Here is a 22,138-nt window from a genome sequence, read left to right as displayed (position 1 = left end):
GGATTTTGACTAAATTTAAGTCCATATCAAATTCAAAGAGTTAAATATCTGAATCCAAATATAACATTTCACAATTCATAAATTAACCATTTAAAAAATATGAGAGATTTGAGATGATTTATAACTCTGAATAACTAAATTTGAATGATCAAAATATAATTCCATCAACTTCGACTAATTATTTGCCACTTCTACTCATGTTAATAGAAACACAAGGAAGTTAATTCGAATTGAAAAGTAATACACAAAGTATAGATACATATATTAGAGAAAATATGCATCTATCGGTAAATTATATAGTGCAACCAACCCAAAACTTATGAAGAACAATTGTTTCTTAAATTTAAGGGTGTAGAATATGTAACTTTATGAGTGAAAGTATACATATGCATCGAATAATTTGCCGTATCTAAAATGGATTAATACGTGTGATGGGATAACACAGTAGAGGAGGAGCCATAGCTCCCGAGAACCCATTGGCAATATTTATGTCAATTTTTCCTCCATCCTTCACTTTCCAGTCAAAGCATTGAACCAAAGCTCCGATTGTAGTATGCATCAAGACGTAAGCATGTGCTGAGCCGGGGCAAACTCTCCTCCCACCTCCAAATGGAAGGTAGCTAAAATCATGCCTTTTCATTTCCATCTCACTTTGATCAAACTGTCCAGTGGAGTCCACAAAAAACCTATCAGGAATGTATACATCAGGATCATGCCACTTGTCTGGATCCCTCATTATAGCATAGGTATTGATGAGAACTTTAGTCTTGGCTTTAATATCAAAGCCGTTGATCTTGCAATCTTTGGTGCATTCTCTGTTGATGATAGGTGATGGAGCGTGGAGTCTGAGAGATTCTTTAACGATGGCTTGCAGGTAAGGAAGATTTGGGACGTCTGATTCCTTAATTAGTCTCCTGCTGGAACCCACAATTGATTGAATCTCATCTCTTAGCTTCTTGAAAACATTGGGATGGTTTATTAACTCTGCCATGGCAAATTGTATTGCTGCCGATTCTGTGTCAATGCTTGCCATAAACAGCTCCTATATATAATAAAATAGGCTCTATATATAAACAATTAGAAGCTAATAAACCAGCTGCAGTCAGGAGCAGACCCAAGATTGAAATTTAAGAGAGGTCAAATACTTTACAACATATTTAAAAATCTAATTAAAAAAAAAAGATTCTATACCATAAATATTTTGATGAAAATTCCAACCAAATGCATATTTGATTAGAAATCATAAGTTTGCCATAAAGTACTTAATTATATAATTGTAAACGAATTAAAATTTAAGCACTCATTTAGATATTAGGTGAAAGTTAATCTTACTAGAATGAAATGCTTGATTTGAGTTCTTGTTAGCTTCACTTCAGCATCTGTGTTTCTATAAGTCTGCAACAAAATATACATCACATCCTTCTCCTCATTTTCTCCACCATCCACCATGCTTTCTTCATAATCCTTCATGATCTGCTCCATTACTCCATCATACTCCCAAAGTGCCTCTTGAAGCTTTTTCCCATGTCCAAATAGATCAAATTTCTTCAGAACTCCAAGCACCTCATTAACACCAAGCTTAGCTCCAGCCTTCATAATTTCAGACACCATCTTCCTCATCTTCTTAGCTTCATCATCCTTGTTGGAGAATCTCTTGCTCATTGCCATTTTGCATATCAAATTGTTCGTCAAGGTTTCTAACTCCACTTTCAAATCGCATATTTCTCCTTTCCTGGCACACTCCATCAGCGATTTTAGTAGATTTGTGATCTCTTGCTCCCGGATACGGTTAAACCGATCGAACTGTGAGCCTGCAAAGAGCTCGGTGATGCATAGCTTGTTCATGAACTTCCAGTAATCACCATATGGACCTGTTATAAATCCTGTTCCTTTATAAATATTGTAATCCGTAGGACCCATTTCAAACTTAGAGTGGAATTTGTGATCATGGGTTTTGAAGATTTCTTTAGCAATGGAGGCACTTGAAGCAACAACAAAGGTTGAGGAACCTGTGCGTAGCTGCATAAGGGGTCCGTAGCAGCGAGCTAGGGTTTGGAAGGATTTTGGAAATGCAGCGCCAACTAGATGAAGGTGCCCGATGATGGGAAGAGCCGGCGGACTTGGTGGGTGCCGGATTGAGTTGCCGAGATTTGTGTAGGTTTTGATGAGCAAACGCACTACAAATGTGGAAATTAGTGATACGAAGAGGAGGCAGTAGCAAATGGCATTATCATTATTGACCATAGCAATGGAAGAAGCCATAGCTTAGCTAACTCGGAAGGAAGATTCGCTCTTACATAAATACTTTGTTAGAAATAATGTGTTTTCCAGATACCCGATGGCATGGAGGTTCGAGTATTGGAGACTTTGCATAGGTGATATCCATTTAATAGAAGATGAAGCAATTGACTTGCAAGAATCCCTAGGACCTGAAGTTGCGGGTAAACGATAATTGGGTATTTTGACATGCAGACAGGTGGTGTCTTTCTTCTTCTAAGTTTAAGTACAGAGTTATTCCTCCTCCTTAATAATGCTGTAGAAATTAATTTAGATATTAATGCATGATCATGATGCCATCTATTTCTGTCTACTCACAGATCAAATCACCATTATTTGTCTTAAAAATAATTAAATTATTTAAATTATACTACCTCCGTTTTATTCTTATTTATTGTATTTAAAATTTTTTTTTATTTAAAATTATTTATCATATTTAAAAATTAATAAGTATTAATTATTTTTTTTTAATTTTATCATTTATCTTTATTAAATACAATAAATAAATATTAATACAAAAGTAATTATATGATATAGATGGTAATTTAGTCGATTATCCTTTATCTCTACTAAATACAATAAATAAATATTCATATAAGAAGTAATTATGTGAGAAAGATGGTAATTTAATAAATTACTAGTATATTTTCTAAAAATGAAATTATCTAATTATTTTTTTAATTATCATATGCAAAATTTAAATGCAACACATAAAAATAGACAAAGGTAATAGTAAAAATTACTCCTTAATCTGATAAATTATTTTTTATCTCACTTAATTAAGAGGAGGTGATGAGGTTAGTTTTAGGAAATTAAAGATATAGTTAGTGCTTAGTAGAAATAAAGGTAAAATTGAAAAGAATTAATTAATACTCCCTAATTTTTTAAAATGATAGATAATTTTAGATAAAATAATTTTTATAAAATGATAGATAAAAATAGCCGAAATGAGTATTTAAGAGTTAATTTTGTTGATTTTATTTTTCACTTATTTACCATTATATTTTGTTTTCTTTTTAAGGGAGGGAAAAAAAAGTCTGGAATTAATAATAAGAGATTGATGAAAGGGAATTGAGAAATTAAAAGGTTAATTTAAGACTTGCTGGACGCACATGCATGTATATATATATATATATATATATATATATATATATATATATATATATATATATATATATATATATATATATATATATATAAAACAATGGGATGCATGGTTTAAGGAATTAGTCGACTCATGTTCATAGAAATAATATAATGAAAAAAATAATTAAGGTAGGAAAATTTAAATAAAAAAACAATCGAAATATGTTACAAAAACTTAATCCTTATTAATTTTGTGTAAATACATCTACCATGAATATTTATCATGCAAATTATATATAATTCTTTTTTCTTATTCTTTTCTATGGTAGATATATTTTAATATTTTTAGAAAAATTATTTAGAAGTCAATGAACTTAATTAATTAAACTAATAGGTTGTTAAAAGAGTGAGGAATTTAGATCCGTTTACATTGTAAAGTGTAGGGGAGTTGGGAGACATTTCGCCTGTTAAATGTTGAGTAGAAGAGCTAAGCTTCTCTATTTTCCTGAATGCAGCTATAGTTCAATGTATACTTGTATAGGATATTTATTTATTATTATTTTTTTAAAGGAAACTTGTAGTCTCATCTTTTTTCTCTCGTTCTAGGTGGTTCTTTTGAGACTGCAGGTCTCTCCTCTGGCCAAGCTCCCATTGGCTATTTTCTTCCGGGTAGGAGATGGCCTCCTCTCCCTTGCCCAAATATGGGTCTTCCCCTTACCATCTCCGAATAGGTTTTGTAGATAAATAAAATTTGGTTTTTTAGGCAATAGATCTGTGGTTATTTGTGAAGGCTTTGTTGAACTGCTTCTTTTGTGGGTTTTGCATTCGGGGATGGTTTCTATTTGCGCTCTATTCTAGCTCTGGGAGGGGTAGTCGTTTTAAGGGATGATGGCATCTCAAGGGTCTTTAGCTGGCTTTGCCTTCATGACCGATCTCCAAGACATGCTGCCGTTTAGAGCTCTGCTTCATCATCCTCTGTGAGCTACATGCTTAGCCTGCGATGTGTTTTCTGTGTTATATGGTCTGCTACTCAGGAGTTTCCTTGTCTTGATCTGTTGTTTGTGGGCAATATAATTGGATTATGGCTTTCGTGGGACTCCTTCAGGCCTCAGTGCCGTTTCTTGTCCTTTGGGTTGAAGAGCTTTGCCCCTGAGCTTCTTTTGGTTTTCATTTCCTCCGCTGCAGCATTGCAACAAAAAGATCCAGATCTACACTGGTTTCTTTTGGTTTGCCCAATTAGAGTAGGGTACTCTTGCATTTAGACCTGGTTTTTATTAGTTTTTGCTCTTTATGTCATAGACTGAGCTTCTTTTAGCTTAAGGCTGTATAACCCTCTTATATCAATGAAATCTATCTATTGATTAAAAAAAAAAAAAAAAAAAAAGAAGAAGAAGAAGAAGAAGAAGAAAATGTATACTTGTATAGGAGTCCAACTAGCAAATCATATTAGAACATACATAGGAGATCTCATGCAGCTATTTGACAATCGAGGCATAATCTAGTGTGTATATTCAATTAATTAAAAATTTTATATTTTATATATTATAATAGATTCTATTTAAAATTATAATTTATTAAATTTCTATTGATTGAATATATATATATAACTAGCTACATACAAGAATTTTCCATGTCAATAATACAGAGTCCCTGAATTATAGTCGTAGAGACAAGCAATGGGTGCAAGCTTGGCCCCAAGAGAGCTTTTGTAGTCTAAATCTACTACGCAACTATTTTGATGGGCAAGTCTTAGATCTTTTAAGCTTCCAACAAGCTTTCCTTGGTACTTGCTCACAAAATACAAGAATTATTCAACTCTTAATCACCTTAAAGCTTCAACCTTGGTGCTTGAACACCTTTACAAGTAAAATTGGAAAATTTTTCTTTTTGTTTGAGAATCTTTCCAAGTTTTTAATTACAACAGAAGTTTTTAATAAAAATTAGAGAGAAGATTTGCCATGAATGTATAAATAGGATTTCTCAGGATGAAAGCTTTTGCTCTTTGAAAATTAATCAAAATAACTCAAAATAATCTTACTTTTCATTAAAAATAGGTCAATAGGTCTATTTACTCTCTCTCTCTCTCTCTCTCTCTCTCTCTCTCTCTCTCTATATATATATATATATATATATATATATATATATATATATATTGAGGAGTTTACATATGACAATTTAAAATATGACTGTTTGTTATCTCACAAGCTTTTGAGATAGAGTTAAGTTTGGTCTATTTTCGCTCTTTGAAAATTACTCAAAATAACTCAAAATAATCTTACTTTTCATTAAAAATAGGTCAATAGGTTTATTTACTCTCTCTCTCTCTCTCTCTCTCTCTCTCTCTCTCTCTCTCTCTCTCTCTATATATATATATATATATATATATATATATATATATATATATATATGTATATGTATTTTGAGGAGTTTACATATGACAATTTAAAATATGACTGTTTGTTATCCAACAAGCTTTTGAGATAGAGCTAAGTTTGGTCTATTTTCTCTATATGGTATTAGAGTTTACTCTGCTTTAATGTTGAGACACCACAGATGTATTTGCTTGCAAACTTTAAGCTCCAAATATTCATGCCCTTTTGAGATTTTTGAGATGAAGTTAGTCTCGGTCCATTTTCTCTACATTGTCAAACACAAAATAGAAATTGTGTGAACCTTAATTTAAAATAAAAAAATTATTTTTTTATTTTTGTGAAGTAAATTAAAAAATTGTCAGGTCTCAAAAGCAATTGATTACTTTAAAAAATAATACGTTACTTTTACCTCAAACATCTTAGTATTTCCTGAAAAAAAAAATCTAGTTTTGAAATTAACGAATTACTTTTTATTAAAATTTCAGTTTCTCAAATACTTATTAAAAATTGATTTTGATGTCTTAAAAACATTACCTTATTTTCAAATGCGAGAGAAGGCAGGAAATAAATATTACAGGTTTTTTGAAAAATATTTACTTATTCTCAGATGAGATAATTCAATTTTTTTTGAACTTCAAAAAACTATTTAAAAAATATAAAATTTAAATATAATTATGTGAGAAATTGAAAATTTAATTAAATTATTTTCTTACGAATAATTCATTTCAAAGAAAGCCAACATCTTTACACATGAAAATTAAAAACTTAACTTTAAAGAAAGCTACTAGAGACTTCAATCACTTCTAAATATACTTATATAATTGATGGGTCCATGATGAATTAGGTTTAAGTAAGAAAAATCCTCAAAATAATATATAATAATATAATAATATGAGGTTTTTGCCTGAATTCTCAAAATTCTGTTCTTGCTATGAGGAGTGAAGAAAGTTCTTAATTATTCTAATATAATATTTTTTAATAAGACAAAATTAAACAAGCAAGATCCATAGATATATTATTACATTGATCTCTTAATGCATATTCTTGCATTAACAGCTGCCATAAACACTAAAGCATCTAAATGACAACACTTTAAACAACCACTAGCCAGTTAAGTAGCCCCTGCTTATTACTGGAAATTGCACAACTTCTTTTAACTAATTAAACAAATTCATATGTTTAACAGGGTAACACACAAGTGGATGAGCCATTTCAGCCGCAAATCCAGATCCTGGGCTCAAATCAACCTTGTCACCATCCTCAACTTTCCAATCAAAGCACTGAACCAATGCTCCTACTGCTGCATGCATCACCAACATAGCGATTGAAGCTCCAGGGCATCCTCTTCTTCCACTCCCAAATGGAAGGTAACGAAAGTTCTGTCCCTTAAATTCCATTTGATGCTCTCCAATCTTCTCCTTAGAGCTTTCCATGAATCTTTCGGGCATGAACTCATCTGGGTTTGTCCACGACTCTGGATCCCTCATGACTGCATATACATTTACAAGAACTCTAGTTTTGGCCTTGACTATGGAACCATTTACCTTGCAGTCTTCTGCACATTCTCTGATGATTAAGGGTGCTGATGGGTGAAGTCTTAGGGTTTCCCTGATGACTGCCCGAAGGTAGGGGAGATTTTGGACGTCGGATTCTTTGATTAGCCTGTTGTTCCCTACAACTGTATTGATTTCATCTCTAAGCTTGTTGAATGCTCTTGGACAGTTGATGAGCTCTCCCATGGCCCATTGCATGGCTGCTGATGTTGTGTCTGTGCCGGCAAAGAATATATCCTGATCACACAATCCATCCATTATTGATTAATCATGTATGTTAACTAATAAATCAGTTTATGAAGACAAATTTTATCATTAATTTATAGAGTAATCATTGCTGTTTCTTTTGTCAATTACCCTTAAAAAAAAAAATTGTGTTATATATATATTTATTTATTTATTTATTCAATGTTATCGATTAGTGGTTAATAAGAAAGATATAGATCCATATGACGCGTACACCTCATAATATAACTTTAATAATGATCCAAACTCCACTAATGAAGACAAAAAAAAGTCCATGAAAGGGCCTCAACTTCCTAATTAAATCATGATATAACACTTCTATTTCAATTAATGTAAATAAATTTCAGACCTAAATTATTAGTTTTAGATAATTAACCCAAATTATTATGATAGTAGAGATAAGGGTTAAATTCTTTTTATTATTTCTATGCCACCAGTGTGGGACACTTCCCAAGTGGTGGGATGTTACATATATACTAAATGTTATATTCACTAAGAGCAAAATGGATTATGAATGTAGTGTACTATAATTCTTATCAATATTAATGAATGAAAAAATTTAAATATATATAGGCTCTGTTCGGTAATATTATCTGTTTTAGTAGTTGTTAGATGTTTTAATAGTTGTCAGTTATTTTACTAACTGTTAGCTATTAGTGGTTAGCTCTTTATACAGTGGTTTAAAGCAGAAGTATTTAATGAAAATAACTGTTAGATTAGTTGTTAAATATAATTAAAAATAGTGACCCTAATCAAAACGCTCACTCAACCTTTAAAAGCCTTTTCATAAAACTACTCTATCAACTTTTAAACACTACTATAAATATTATGCCACCGAATATATAAATAAGAGAGATAATATTTTGATTATAATTTAATTTTAGATAATTAACCCAAATTATTATGATAGTAGAGATAAGGGTTAAATTCTTTTTATTATTTCTATGCCACCAGTGTGGGACACTTCCCAAGTGGTGGGATGTTACATATATACTAAATGTTATATTCACTAAGAGCAAAATGGATTATGAATGTAGTGTACTATAATTCTTATCAATATTAATGAATGAAAAATTTTAAATATATATAGGCTCTGTTCGGTAATATTATCTGTTTTAGTAGTTGTTAGATGTTTTAATAGTTGTCAGTTATTTTACTAACTGTTAGCTATTAGTGGTTAGCTCTTTATACAGTGGTTTAAAGCAGAAGTATTTAATGAAAATAACTGTTAGATTAGTTGTTAAATATAATTAAAAATAGTGACCCTAATCAAAACGCTCACTCAACCTTTAAAAGCCTTTTCATAAAACTACTCTATCAACTTTTAAACACTACTATAAATATTATGCCACCGAATATATAAATAAGAGAGATAATATTTTGATTATAATTTAAAAATTAAAAAAAAATAAATAAATTATATCCATTTGTCAGATATGTACTAGCAATTAAGTAAACTAGTGATATATATTTATGTTTAAACCATATACAATATGTAGGTAAAAGTGAAGAAGATGAACTCACAAGCAAGAAAGACTTGATGTCATTTTTGGATAATCTAATTTCAGCAGCAGGATCATTATATATCTCCAACAAAATGTCCATCAAATCTTTCCTTTCCACAACAGCACCTTTGACGGCCTTCTCTTCATGTTCCGTAATTATCCTCTCCACCAATCGATCATACTTCTTCAAAGCCCCAACCAGCTTCTTCCCAGTCGAAGAGAAATCAAAAATCTTGAGAGGACCTAAAATATCTCCGACACTAAGCTTCCCTGCAAGCGCTAAACAAGTCTTGATCAACTGCTTAATCTCCTCCGCATCATTATCGCTTCCTGAGCACCTCGTGCTCATAGCCATCCTACAAATAGTATTATTTGTGTAAATAGTGAATTCACTACTCAAATCGCAGAGTTTTCCTTCTTTAGCACAACTCATCACCGATTCCACGAGCTTCACCTTTTCTTGGTCACGTATATCAGTGAACTTATCGAGTTGAGGAACAGCTAGAAGCCTTGTCATGCAAAGCTTCTTCATGAACCTCCAGTAGTCACCATATTGAGCAGTGACAAATCTTGATCCCCTGTAGATGAAATATTCAGAGGAGCCAAATTCAGGTCGAGAAGAGAAATTGAGTTCTTGGGTCTTGAAGATTTCTTTGGCCACAGCAGCATTGGAGGCAATAACACATGTTGCTGCGCCTAGACGGATCTGCATCAGTGGACCATAGTGGCGAGCTAGGTCTTGGAAAGACTTGGGTAGGACGGAGCCGATGAGATGGAGGTGGCCGATAAGAGGTAGAGATGGAGGGCTGGGCGGCAGGTGGACTTGGCAAGCAGGTTTCAAGAATGTTTTGATGAAGTAGTGGACTAGAAAGGCAGTGAAGAACCACACAAAGAAGAGAAGGTAATAGAACATGTCGGCAAGGGCAAATGGTGAAGATGAGTTTTCTATTGGGTTTTGGGTTGTTAGAGATGGAAGATATAGGTTGCTTGCTTATATACTGAATTTGCATGGGAAAGTGCCATTCAGGCATATTTGGTGTTTTTGTACTCACATATTAGAAATCTTTTCAATCTTTTTTTCTAAAATATTAGAAAAAATTTTTTTTTTCATTTTTACATACTATATAAAATAATAGTATTAGTTCAATTCATAGATATATATATCCTTATCATCTAACGAGTAAAGAATAAATAAATAATTAATAAGGTTTAATTTAATAATATTGAAGTTTTTTTCAAAATTATTAGTTATTGAATTTGAATTGAAGTCGTAAAAAAATAAATAATTCTAAATATATAACGTAAGAAAATATGCTTTTAATATTATTAAAAAAATTAATAAATCATTATATCAAAAAAAATATATATTCCCCTCCAAAGTAAACCATGCATAACCTCAATGTTTCTTGAATAGATTATGGCTGGAAAAGGATTTATGTCGTCACTGTCGTAGAAGATGGGTTATTGCCGGAATCACTTAGGCTCCATAAAAATGACAAACACAAGCTTTCGTATAATATGCTTAAAAAAAAAAAGCTTTCATATAATATTTTTTTTGAAAATGAGGTCGCTATTAATTATTGGTTTCTTTGATTATGAAAATCCTATATACAAACGTAGAATGAGGTTAGTTTATTTATAGCGCTTAAAATTTTAATATAAAAGTCATTTTATGTTGAATGATGCATATATACAAAATCATCATCAAAATTTCAAGGACCACATGATGATTATTGCATGTTGTGGTCCTACATGATGATTATTGCATGTTGTGGTCCTTTGGTGTATTGTTGAAGGTGGATTAATAGCTCTCATTATTATTATTATTATTATTATTATTATTATTATTATTTGAGATAACTCCTCAAAATATATACAGTTAATCCAGTATGTTATAATAAGCACGCAAATATAAGGTACACACACAAATCACACAATCACACAGTATTGAAAAGAGAAAAAGAATAACATAGGATTTAACGTGGTTCAACCGTAAGGTTTATGTCCATAGGCAAGACAAGAGAAAAAAGTTCCACTATGATGAAAAGAGCAAGATATAATCAATCAGAACTCTCAAACCCTAACCCCAGTGTATTTTCTGAATATCTCACAACTCTACCGCAAAGGGTAAAATATTACAATATTTATACTGGTCCATACCTAGGGTGCATTGCCCCTACACCCCAAGGAGATCAGTGGTAGGCTTCGAGCCCAGGCCTATCAGCCCGTGCCTTCCGCTACCACCATAGAATTCATTTTTTATCCTAATCGGGTCGCAGAGCGAAAACTTTCGGGTTGGGTCACAATTCGGGCCCATGAAAAACATATCCAAAAATTCAAGCCACAAAAAATAACAATTCTTCCCCTTGGATTGAATTCTCTCAATCATCAACAAAATAACCACAAAACACTATGTCTTGCGATATGCCTTTGCAAGGGCACTACTGAGTACTATAAATACCAACCAAGTCTAGACAATGCCTAAACTTGCTGACTAGGACTCCCTTAGTTATCATATCTGCTGGATTATTATGTGTAGAGATTTTTTGCACAACTACAGTCCCTTGAGATACAATGTCCCGAATGAAGTGATATCTAACATCAATGTGCTTAGTTTGCTCATGGTACATCTGATTCTTTGTGAGATGTATTGCACTCTGACTGTCACAAAAACACTGTTGCCTTATTCTATATCAACCCAAGATCACCCACCAAACCTTGAAACCATAAAACTTCGTTTACTGCCTTTGCTAAGGCCATATATTCAGCCTCTGTGGTAGACAAAGCAACTGTAGCTTGCAATGTTACCTTCCAACTGATAGCATTTCCAGAAAGTGTAAACAAATATCCTGTCAAAGATCTCCTCTTATCTAAGTCCCCTGCAAAATCTGAATCCACATAGCCAACAACTGAATTACTCATCTTGGCCCTATCAAATGTCAGACCAACATCTATAGTACCCTTCAAATACCTCAAAATCAATTTCACTGCTTGCCAATGCTCTTTCCCAGGACATGCCATGTATCTACTTACAATATTAACTGCATGTGAAATGTCAGGTCGGGTGCATACCATAGCATACATGATGCTATCAGCAGCACTCAAATAGGAAATACTAGACATGTGCTCAATCTCCTTATCTGTTTTTAGTGACATGTCTGTAAATAACTTGAAATGGGCAGCAAACGGAAAAGTCACAGGCTTAGCATTATTCATGTTAAAACACTTAAACACTTTCTCAACATAGGCCTGTTGAGACAAGAAAAGCTTCCCAACACTTCTATCCTTGGTAATTTCCATTCTCAATATCTTCTTTGCAGCACCCAAATCCTTTATTTCAAACTCATCACTCAACTGCTTTTTCAGAATGTTAATTTGTGAAATGTTTTTAGCAGTAATAAGCATGTCATCCACATACAATAGCAAATAAACAAAGGAATCATCTGAAAGCTTCTTATGATATACCCAGCTATCATATGAACTATGATTAAAGCCATTATGAACTATGAATGTATCAAATCTTTTGCAACACTACCTAAGAGACTATTTCAGACCATGTAAAGATTTTTTAAGCAAGCAAACACGGTTTTCCATACCTAGAATAATAAATCCCTCAGGTTGACTCATATAAATTTGCTCCTCCAACTCACTATGCAAAAATGTTATCTTCACATCTAGTTGCTCAAGCTCTAGATTATGAAGAGCAACCATAGCAAGTAAGACTCTGATATAACTGTGCTTCACAACTGGAGAAAATACTTCATTAAAGTCAATCCCCTCTCTCTGAGTAAAGCCTTTTGCTACCAACTGTGTCTTTTATCGAGGTGCTTCAACCCCTGGAGTGCCTTCCTTTTTCTTGAACACCCATTTGCAACCTACCACTTTTTGTCCCTTAGGCAATGTTACAAGCTCCCAAGTTTGATTCTTGTGAAGAGATTCTATTTCTTCACTCATAGCACTGACCCACTGATATGCATCTGAACAAGAAATAGCTTCTCTATAATTGTTGGGTTCATGCACATCAACTATTTCAGCAACTGACAAGGCAAACGCAACTAAATCTGCATATGCATATCTTTGCGGTGGTCTAATTTATCTTCTCTCTCTACCAGTTGTAATGCTATATGGTTCCTGTTGCTGTTGCTCAGGTGCATCCTCTTGTTGATCAGGATCTTGCACCTCATTCTCTGAATCACTGGACTGAACTGCTGAAGTATCAATATTAAGCTCCACCTGTTCTCTGACACCGTGATCTGATTCTGCTATTGACTTTTCCCTCTGACTATCCAATGAAGCAGACTCATTAAATGTTACATCCCTGCTGATAATTAATCCGAGAGACTTTCGATCATTGCACCACAACCTGTAGCCTTTCACTCTAGATGCATACCTTAGAAATATGCATTTTCTTGCCCTTGGCTCAAGATTACCATCTCTCACATGAGCATAACCAGGGCAACCAAATACTCTTAGCTGAGAATAATCAGCAGATGAATCAGACCAGATCTCAAAAGGAGTTTTACACTCAATAGCTGTAGATGGAGATCTATTAACCAAGAAACAGGCTGTATTAATTGCTTCAGCCCAGAAATCCTTTTCTAATCTTGAATGTGAGAGCATGCTTTGTGCTTTGTCACAAAGCTTTATGTTCATGCGTTATGCAATACCATTCTATTGTGGTATCCTTGTACAAGTGTGATGTCTCACTATACCTTCATTGCTGCAGAATGCATCGAACTCACAATTGCAAAATTATAACCCGTTATCAGTTCTATGATGCTTAACCTTCTTTTCTGTCTACTTCTAAATCATCATCTTCCACTTTACAAAGGTTGAAAATGCCTCATCATTTGTTTTTAGAAAATACACCCGCACCATCTAAGAGTAATCATCAATCAAAGTCATGAAGTACCTGGCATCGCTCTTGGAAGAGATTCTGTTAGGACACCATAGATCTGAGTGGATATAACCCACCGTTCCTCTGGTCTTGCACATTGCCTTTTTGTCGAACTTCACCATGATCTATTTGCTAAACACACAGTGTTCACAAAAGGCCATAGATTCTGTTTTCTGCCTGTTCAATAAATCCCGCTTGCTTAATACAGATAATCCTCTTTCACTCATATGACCAAGACGCATATGCCACAGTTGAGTCTTATTCTGATTATTGCTTCCGGATGCTACTGCAGCTTCCCTTAAAGCTGTACTGACCTGAAGAAAATATAATCTTGAAACCAAACTGCTCTTCATGAGTACCATAGAGCCCTTGCAAACTTTGAGAACTCCATTCTCTGCATGGAATCTAAATTCATGAGAGTCAAGTGTCCCAAGAGAAATCAGGTTCCTCTTTAGTTCTGGAATATGCCAACACTCTATAGTTCTGACAATGCCATCAAACATCCTTAATCTGATGTTACCAATTCCTTCAACAGATAATGCATGATCATTGCCCAGAAACACCTTGCCACTCATCTATTTGTAAGTGATAAACCAGTTTTTATGTTGACACATGTTATAAGTAGCACTGGTATCAAGAAACTAGGAATTTTGTCCATGATCTGAACTCGTGGAAAAAATTTCTCCAGCACTGTCATCACCATCAGAATCAATAAAACTATCAACCATATTCACAGAACTTTCTAGTTGCTTTCCCTTTTTATTTTTTAACTTGGGACAGTCTCTCCTATGGTGACCTTGCTCCCTGCACTCAAAATAGTTGGCCTTTTTCATTCTTGACTTAGATCTGGCCTTAGATTTCTTCCTGCTGGAAGAACTCTCCCTTGAATGTGTTCTTCCCTTGCTCACCAAACCTTCCCCCTCAAATCTTTCTCTATTATCTGGAAATTTCTTTTTCAACTCCTCTGATTTTAGAGAATTACTAACATCGTCTAGTGAATACTGCCTTTCCCATACAACAGAACATCAACAAAAGTTTCATAGGAGGGTGGCAAAGAACATAACACAATAAGGGCCTGATCCTCACTATCAATCTCAATATTAATATTCTTCAGGTCCATAATGATTGAATTGAATTCATCCAGATGTTCTTTAATGGGCATACCTTTGCTCATTCTCAGATTATAAAGTCTTTTCTTCAGATATAGGTAGTTGGTCAGTGATTTGGCAGAGTACAACTCCTCTAATTTCTTCCATGTCGCAAATGCTGAGCTTTTACCGGCAATCTCGTGTAGGACATTATCAGTTACGCTCATGAAAATCGCACTCAAGGCTCTCTCCTTTAGATCAGCCTTCTCTGAGTCTTTCATACCTTCTAGAAAGTTATCCTTGATTGCCTTCCATAGACCTGTAGGATCAAGGAAGATTTAATTTTAATCTTCCACAGACTGAAACTCGATCCACCATCAAACTTTTCCATCTCATACTTTATTGAAGATGACGCCATCTGTAAACCTAGGTTTTGGGCACAAAACTCTGATACCAGTTTGTTATATCAAGCACGCAAATCTAAGGCATACACACAAATAGCACAATCACACAGTATTGAAAAGAGAAGAAGAATAACACAAGATTTAATGTGGTTCAATCGTAAGGTCTACATCCATGGGCAAGATAAGAGAAAAAAGTTCCACTATGATGAAAAGAGTAAGATACAATCAATCAAAACTCTCAAATCCTAACCCCAGTGTGTTTCTCGAATATCTCACAACTCTACTGCAAAGGGTAGAATATTATAATATTTATACTAGTCCATACCGTGGGGGTGTTGCCCCTGCACCCCCAAGGAGATCAGTGGTGGGCTTTGGGCCCTAGCCTATCGGCCCGTGTCCTCCGCTACCACCACTGATTTCACTTTTTATCCCAATTGGGTTACAGTGTGAAACTTTCGAGTTGAGTCACAATTCGGGTCCATAAAAAACATATCCAAAAATTCAAGCCACAAAAATAACACAGTAATTCTGGTTTTTGGATAGCCCATGAGCCTAATGATATTTAATAGTTCAACTACAAGATTCATTCAATTAGTTCGATCACTTTAAGACCACACTCAATAAAAGAAAAAAATCTTGATTAAAGATAAGCAATCTCGATAGGATTGCCAATTATAGCAACGCTTATAATTATGCACTATAAATAGAAATATAATCCTATAATTATGCTAGCTAATAATATCTATAGAATTACATAGTTGACTTACTATAACCAACCATTGTCTATATCCTATATAAAGAGATCGGATCAACTATAAAGCTATGTTTTTTCTCCCTAATCAATCAAATACATTATTCTTTCATACTAGCTATAACTTGAGCATCGAAGGGTTCTCACTAGGTCCATATCCGGTGGACTTCTGACCCATTTATTTTCTGTTTTACAGGTCCATCCCACAAGGAATTTTTATGGAGTGCAATAGTGGTGCCGTCTATGGGAAAAAAACACAAGAAGCCGTGTCTCTCTTTTATATTCTTTATATTCTGAACTCAAAATGGGAGAATGAACCAAGTGAGAGGATGGCTTGTGGCTTACAACAACTCAGCCAAAAATTTTTTATCATGTTTAAGAAATTTCTAAATTTATTCAAATATGATTTAAAAAATTTATTTACTGTTACATGAGTTTTGTTTTAAATTTACCAAAAGGCTATATATCCTTTAGACAATCAATTAATGACATTCTTCTTGTAGTAAGTATAAATATTTTATCATTGCATTACTCTTTCTTTTTTGCTATTACATGCCTATATATAAACAATGTGCTTCAACGATATTTTCATATTATATTTTACAAAGACTTAACATTAATGAAAAAAACCATCACATTTTCAATTGCTATGGAGTATTTCTAATAGTTTAACAATTAATGGGAGATCATTGTGAATTTTCGAAACTTTCAAATTATTTGAACTTATAAAAATTCTTATTTAATAATTTTTGTTTATTTTACAAAATCGTCAATGTTTCTATGGTAAGAATTATGCTAATAGCTATAAAAGAGCACATTTAATAAGTCCATCACCACACCTTCAGTTTTGTATTTTGGGTCATTGCTATGTTTTATTGAAAATGCTTCCAATCAACTTTCTAAAAATTTTAGTGAATTTTCTTGACACAGAATTGTATTATTATCAAAATTAAATTCATTGCTTGACTTTAAATGAATAGAAATTATGATTGTATTTTAGTTTAATGAGACTTGAAAAGGTTATATGATTTTAAAAATTAATTTTTATAATTATTTGGGGGTAATAGCAAAAGCTGCATTAGATTAAATTATAGTTCAAGTTTGTTTTCAAGATTAAATTATAGTCCAGGTATGTCTTCAAGATTAATGGTGATTAGGGAGACCTGAAATTATTTTAAAATTTATTGCTCTAATTTCCATGATCTAGCATTGCTTTTGATTTCTATTTAGCTTCTACTTACCCATGTATATATGAATATATGTTTATAAATAACATATCACTCTCAAATATTCTTTAAACCTAAAAGCTTTTATTTTTTATCAAAATTAGTTGGTAAATCCCTTGGAAATGTACATTATACAGTCCATTTATAATATTGTTTATTGAGAAATCATGAATAAGTTTACAACATGTAATATATGGATTATCTTTACAAAAATACTTGTACAAGCATTATTTTTGTAAATAAATTTTAAGGGGTGCTTAGCCCATCCACAGCGATAGTCTACCAAGTTAAATAAACTGAGGGTACTTAGCCCATCCACGGTGATAGTCTGCCAAGCTAAATAAACTGAGGATGCTTAGCCCATCGATGGTAATGGTTTATCAGGCTAAATAAATTAAAAGTGCTTAGCCCATCCATGGTAATGGTTTATCAGGCTAAATAAATTAAAAGTGCTTAGCCCATCCATGGTGATAGTCCACCAGTCTAGAAAATCTAAGGGTGCTTAGCCATCTATGGTAATAGTCCACCAGTCTAAAATAAAGAGTGCTTAGCCCATCCATGGTAAGAATCCACCAGGCTGAAAAATCTAAGGGTGTTTAACCCATCCATGGCAATAGTTAACCAGGCTAAAATAAAGGTGCTTAACCTATTCATGACAATAGTCTGCCAGGTTAAAACAAATGTGCTTACCCCATCTAAAATGATAGCCCACCAAGTAAGCAAATTAAAGGTGCAAGTTCACCTAAGGAATAGTTCACCAAACTAAGCAAATCGAAGGTGTAAATCCACCTAAGGCGAAAATTCTACCATTATCATGTTTATCAAGATGATAGTCCGCACTAAAAAAAATAATAAAAAAAATTAGGGCGATGATCAAAGTTTTAGCATGTAAACGAACCTAAAGATTCGTACTCGAGGGGGAGGGGGGGGGGGAGGACTAATGATATAGCTCCTCAAAATATATATAATTAATCTAGTAACTTGGGTTTTTGGATAGCCTATGAACCTAATAATATTTAATAATTCAACCACGAAGTTCATTCAATTGGCTCGACTACTCTAAGACCACGCTCAATAAAAGAAAAGAATCTTGATTAAAGATATGCAATCTTGATAGGATTGTCAAATATAGCAATGCCTATAATTATGCACTATAAATAGAAATGTAATCCTATAATTATACAAGCTAATAATATTTATATAATTACATAGTTGACTTACCATAACCAACCTTTGTCTATATCCTATATAAATAAATCAGATCACCTGTAAAGGTATGTTCTTTCTCCTTAATCAATCAAATATACTATTCTCTCATACTAGCTCTAACTTGAGCGTCGAAGGGTTCTCACCGGGTCCATATTTGATGGACTACTGACCTACTTATTTTATATTTTGCAAATTCATACCCACAAGTAATTTTCATGGATCACAATATTATTATGATTATTATTATTATTATTATTATTATTATTATTATTATTATTATTATTATTATTATTATTATTATTATTATTATTATTATTATTATTATTATTATTATTATTATTCAAAGAATGACTCATAATATATTTATGTTTTATGTGGGTTATATAATCAAAATTAAGGCTACGTTTATTTTGTGAAAAATATCTTCTTTATTTTTTAGTATTTGGAACACTTAGAAAAATAGATCAACCATAATTAGAAGAAAAATTAAGCTATTTTTAAGAAAAATAACTTTCTAAAAAAAAGTCATCTTTTAAATTTTGATAATTTTATTAAAATTTGAAACCTTTTTATATGCATGAGATAAACATATATCATTTATTAAATATTACACCTAAATAATGAAAAATATTTTCATAGAAAATATTAAATATTCATGAACATAAATTATTTTTTATAAAATAAACAAACCCTGAGTAATCTTTTTAATTCATGTATCTTTCATTACAATGGTCCATACTCTCAAATGATTGGCTATGAACCTCGAGGGGCTTAAGTTAAAGACTGGGTAAAACTAATATACATTCTCTTTCACATTTTATGACGAGTGACATTTCACTTTAATAATGAAGTGCATTATAATATCTTTGTTGATTTCGTTTGATTGTGTTTTAAAAATATTTTAGTTCCTTTTATTTATTTTCCTCTATTTTATAATAATTTTACAAGAACTAAAATAATTTAAATAGTTCCTAGTTACTGAAAGCAAGAAAGGGCAATACCAATGTAAATGCATGCAATAAGCCAATATCCAATGGCTAGCTCTTATTGGTACGGACTGTGGTCCTCCTCCATTATTGGGATGAGATCTTAGCCAATAGCAAATGAGTCACCTTTGTGTGTATAGAAATAGGGTAAATTGAGATTTTATCAAGTTTTCTATTTTATAATCTCTGCTAACTGAAGTTTATAATCCATAATGCACCGTAATATGGATGGACCAGTGATCAATTTTGTTGCTTTACCTAGAGGCAAATTTTAGATCATGGGTTTTAAAGATAAATAACTTTTGCTGTCAATTTTACTTGCATTAGAGAGTTTTGATTCTCTATTTATTGAATTTTTAAATTTGATTCTGGGTTTTGTTGAATCAATTTCCATTTTGATTCTGTTTTGTTGAATCACTTTCAATTTTTATTTTGGGTTTGTTAAATCAATTTTAGTTTTGATTTTGGCTTTGTTGAATCAATTTTAATTTTGATTATGGGTTTGTTGAATCAATTTCAGTTTTATTTTTTTTTATTTGTTAAATTTGATTATAGGTGAAATTTGTGTAAATTGATTTTTTTTTTATTTGTACTTGGATTTGGTTATGAAATTATATATGAGTTTAGAGATTGTAGAATTGGATTTAATTAGATGTTGTATGATTTTATATTTTTCTTATTAATTATCTGTATTTTTTTTATTGAATTTAGATTTTTTTACCTATAATATATTCTTGCTAGAGAGAGATTGAAACAAAACTATAGAGAGAGTGAGAGGGAGAGAGGCCAAGAAAACTACCGAGAGAGAGAGAGAGTGAGTGTGTGTGTTTATGTGTTAAGATGAAATATATATATATATATATATATATATATAGAGAGAGAGAGAGAGAGAGAGAGAGAGAGAGAGAGAGAGAGAGAGAAGAGGGGTAAGGAAGAGGGATGATTATTTAAGGGTGTTTAAGTCATTTTCTCTTTTTAGGGGTATTTGATGCATTCATTTTATATAGGTATATAGGACTTGTTTTGCATCCATTTTGCCCTTTAATAGCTATTTTTATATGCTTTTATTTATGTTTTTCTTACATTTGCATAATTTTAATAATTTTACAATTAATGGTTATTTTCTTTCTTTTATAGGTTAATTTCAAGCATTATGGGTCTTTGGAATGATAATTGTGTTGATTTGGAAGCCTAAGTAGCTATAGAAGAAAAGTGGAAAAAGAACAAATTTTAAGAGAAACAAAAATTTGCACTAACTAGAGTACGCTTTGTGTTTCTGGCTGTGTAACGTCATTTTAAGAAGTTCGCAAGTGAAGTTTATCGTTACATAAGCCAATGCAATTTTCAAGTGCATAATTGAAAAAGAAACAAAAAGTTACACTAAAAAAAACATGACTATTGTTTCTGTTCGTGCTCTTCCATCATATGAAAATTACACAGCCTTGTGCTATTTTAATATACCTTTTGAATTCTCCAGATTTGAAGTTGTGCTAATCCAAACAAATTACATGAGCTTATGTAATTCTCCTTTAAAATTACATAGGGTCATGTATTTTTCTTTCTCCATTTGACTCAACCTACATGTTTTGGATTCTTCTCTCAAAACTTTTGTATTTTTTTAGCCTATTAAGGTTTTCTTTTTGGTACTATATACATACATCATATTCTTAGGTTTAGCCACAAGTAAAAATAGAAGTAGAAATAAATAGTAACTAGTATTTTTATTTATTATTATTATTTTTTAGATTGTAGAGAAGGAGAGAAGAGACAGCAGGGTATTGCTTTATTTTCTACGCACCAAGGAGGTTCAACGTGAGATTTCTACACCTTCAAGACTATAAATCTTACTGGGTTCTTATATTCCTTCTCCTTTTGATGTTTATTTCATTTTATTTCTTAGTTTTCTTCGTATTCATGAACATGAGTTAGTAAATGCTTTGATTTCAAAGTTAGGTTTGTAGAACTCTATTTTTTTGTTAGCCCTTGTAATGCTATGATTTAATCAATGGATTTGCATTGTTGTTTATTCAATATTATAAGTTTTATGTTTCATTCAATTTCTTGTGATTTAATGCTCGCTTAGTTTTAGTAGTGTAACATCTACTACTTTTCAACGTCGAAATTCCTGTTGTAGATGAGAAATTCTCGTAAAACTTAAGGTTTCACAGACAAATGATGTCCTTGACGAGATATTTGGGTGAAAAGTAAAACTTCACTAATAAAGGAGTGGCAGTAAGATGTGAAAATATGCTTATATATGCATGATGTGTTCAAATATATTTAAAAATAAAAAAAAATATATTCTAAAAGTTTTATTTCCTAAAAGTAGTTATTTTTAGCATAAGGAACTTCGGTAGCCAAAGTCCTTGTTATGATTCAGATGCCCATTTGGGCAGAACAGACTCTAGCAGCAAAAAGTATGGATTTCGACGGTCGAAAGTCCCCTGACTATCAAGGGTATAAAAGAGATCACAACTCGTTTTTTGCCCAAAACAATAGGGTTTTCCTTCTTTTCTCTCTCTCTTAACTACCGTGTAA

At 32.4% G+C, this 22,138-nt stretch overlaps 2 protein-coding genes across 2 annotated transcripts; both read right to left on the bottom strand.

Annotated features, from left to right (window-relative positions):
* Nucleotides 1–293: 293 nt before the first annotated feature.
* LOC110636285 (3,9-dihydroxypterocarpan 6A-monooxygenase-like) lies at nucleotides 294–2,334 on the bottom strand. The gene is made up of 2 exons (XM_021785933.2): nucleotides 1,333–2,334; nucleotides 294–1,042 (listed from the first exon to the last, which is right to left on the bottom strand). Exons 1-2 carry the CDS (start codon nucleotides 2,260–2,262, stop codon nucleotides 410–412), a joined length of 1,563 nt encoding a protein of 520 aa, XP_021641625.2. The 5' UTR covers nucleotides 2,263–2,334; the 3' UTR covers nucleotides 294–409.
* Nucleotides 2,335–6,685: 4,351 nt separating this feature from the next.
* LOC110636284 (cytochrome P450 93A2) lies at nucleotides 6,686–10,062 on the bottom strand. Its single transcript, XM_021785932.2, is given in 4 exon segments — nucleotides 6,686–7,525; nucleotides 9,059–9,983; nucleotides 9,985–10,022; nucleotides 10,024–10,062. Coding segments are annotated over 4 exon segments (1,635 nt in total). The 3' UTR covers nucleotides 6,686–6,892.
* Between the last annotated feature and the right edge of the window lie 12,076 nt (nucleotides 10,063–22,138).

The sequence above is a fragment of the Hevea brasiliensis genome, chromosome 5 (assembly GCF_030052815.1).
Source record: "Hevea brasiliensis isolate MT/VB/25A 57/8 chromosome 5, ASM3005281v1, whole genome shotgun sequence".
Taxonomy (NCBI): domain Eukaryota; kingdom Viridiplantae; phylum Streptophyta; class Magnoliopsida; order Malpighiales; family Euphorbiaceae; genus Hevea; species Hevea brasiliensis.
This window is presented reverse-complemented; position numbering and strand designations above follow the sequence as displayed.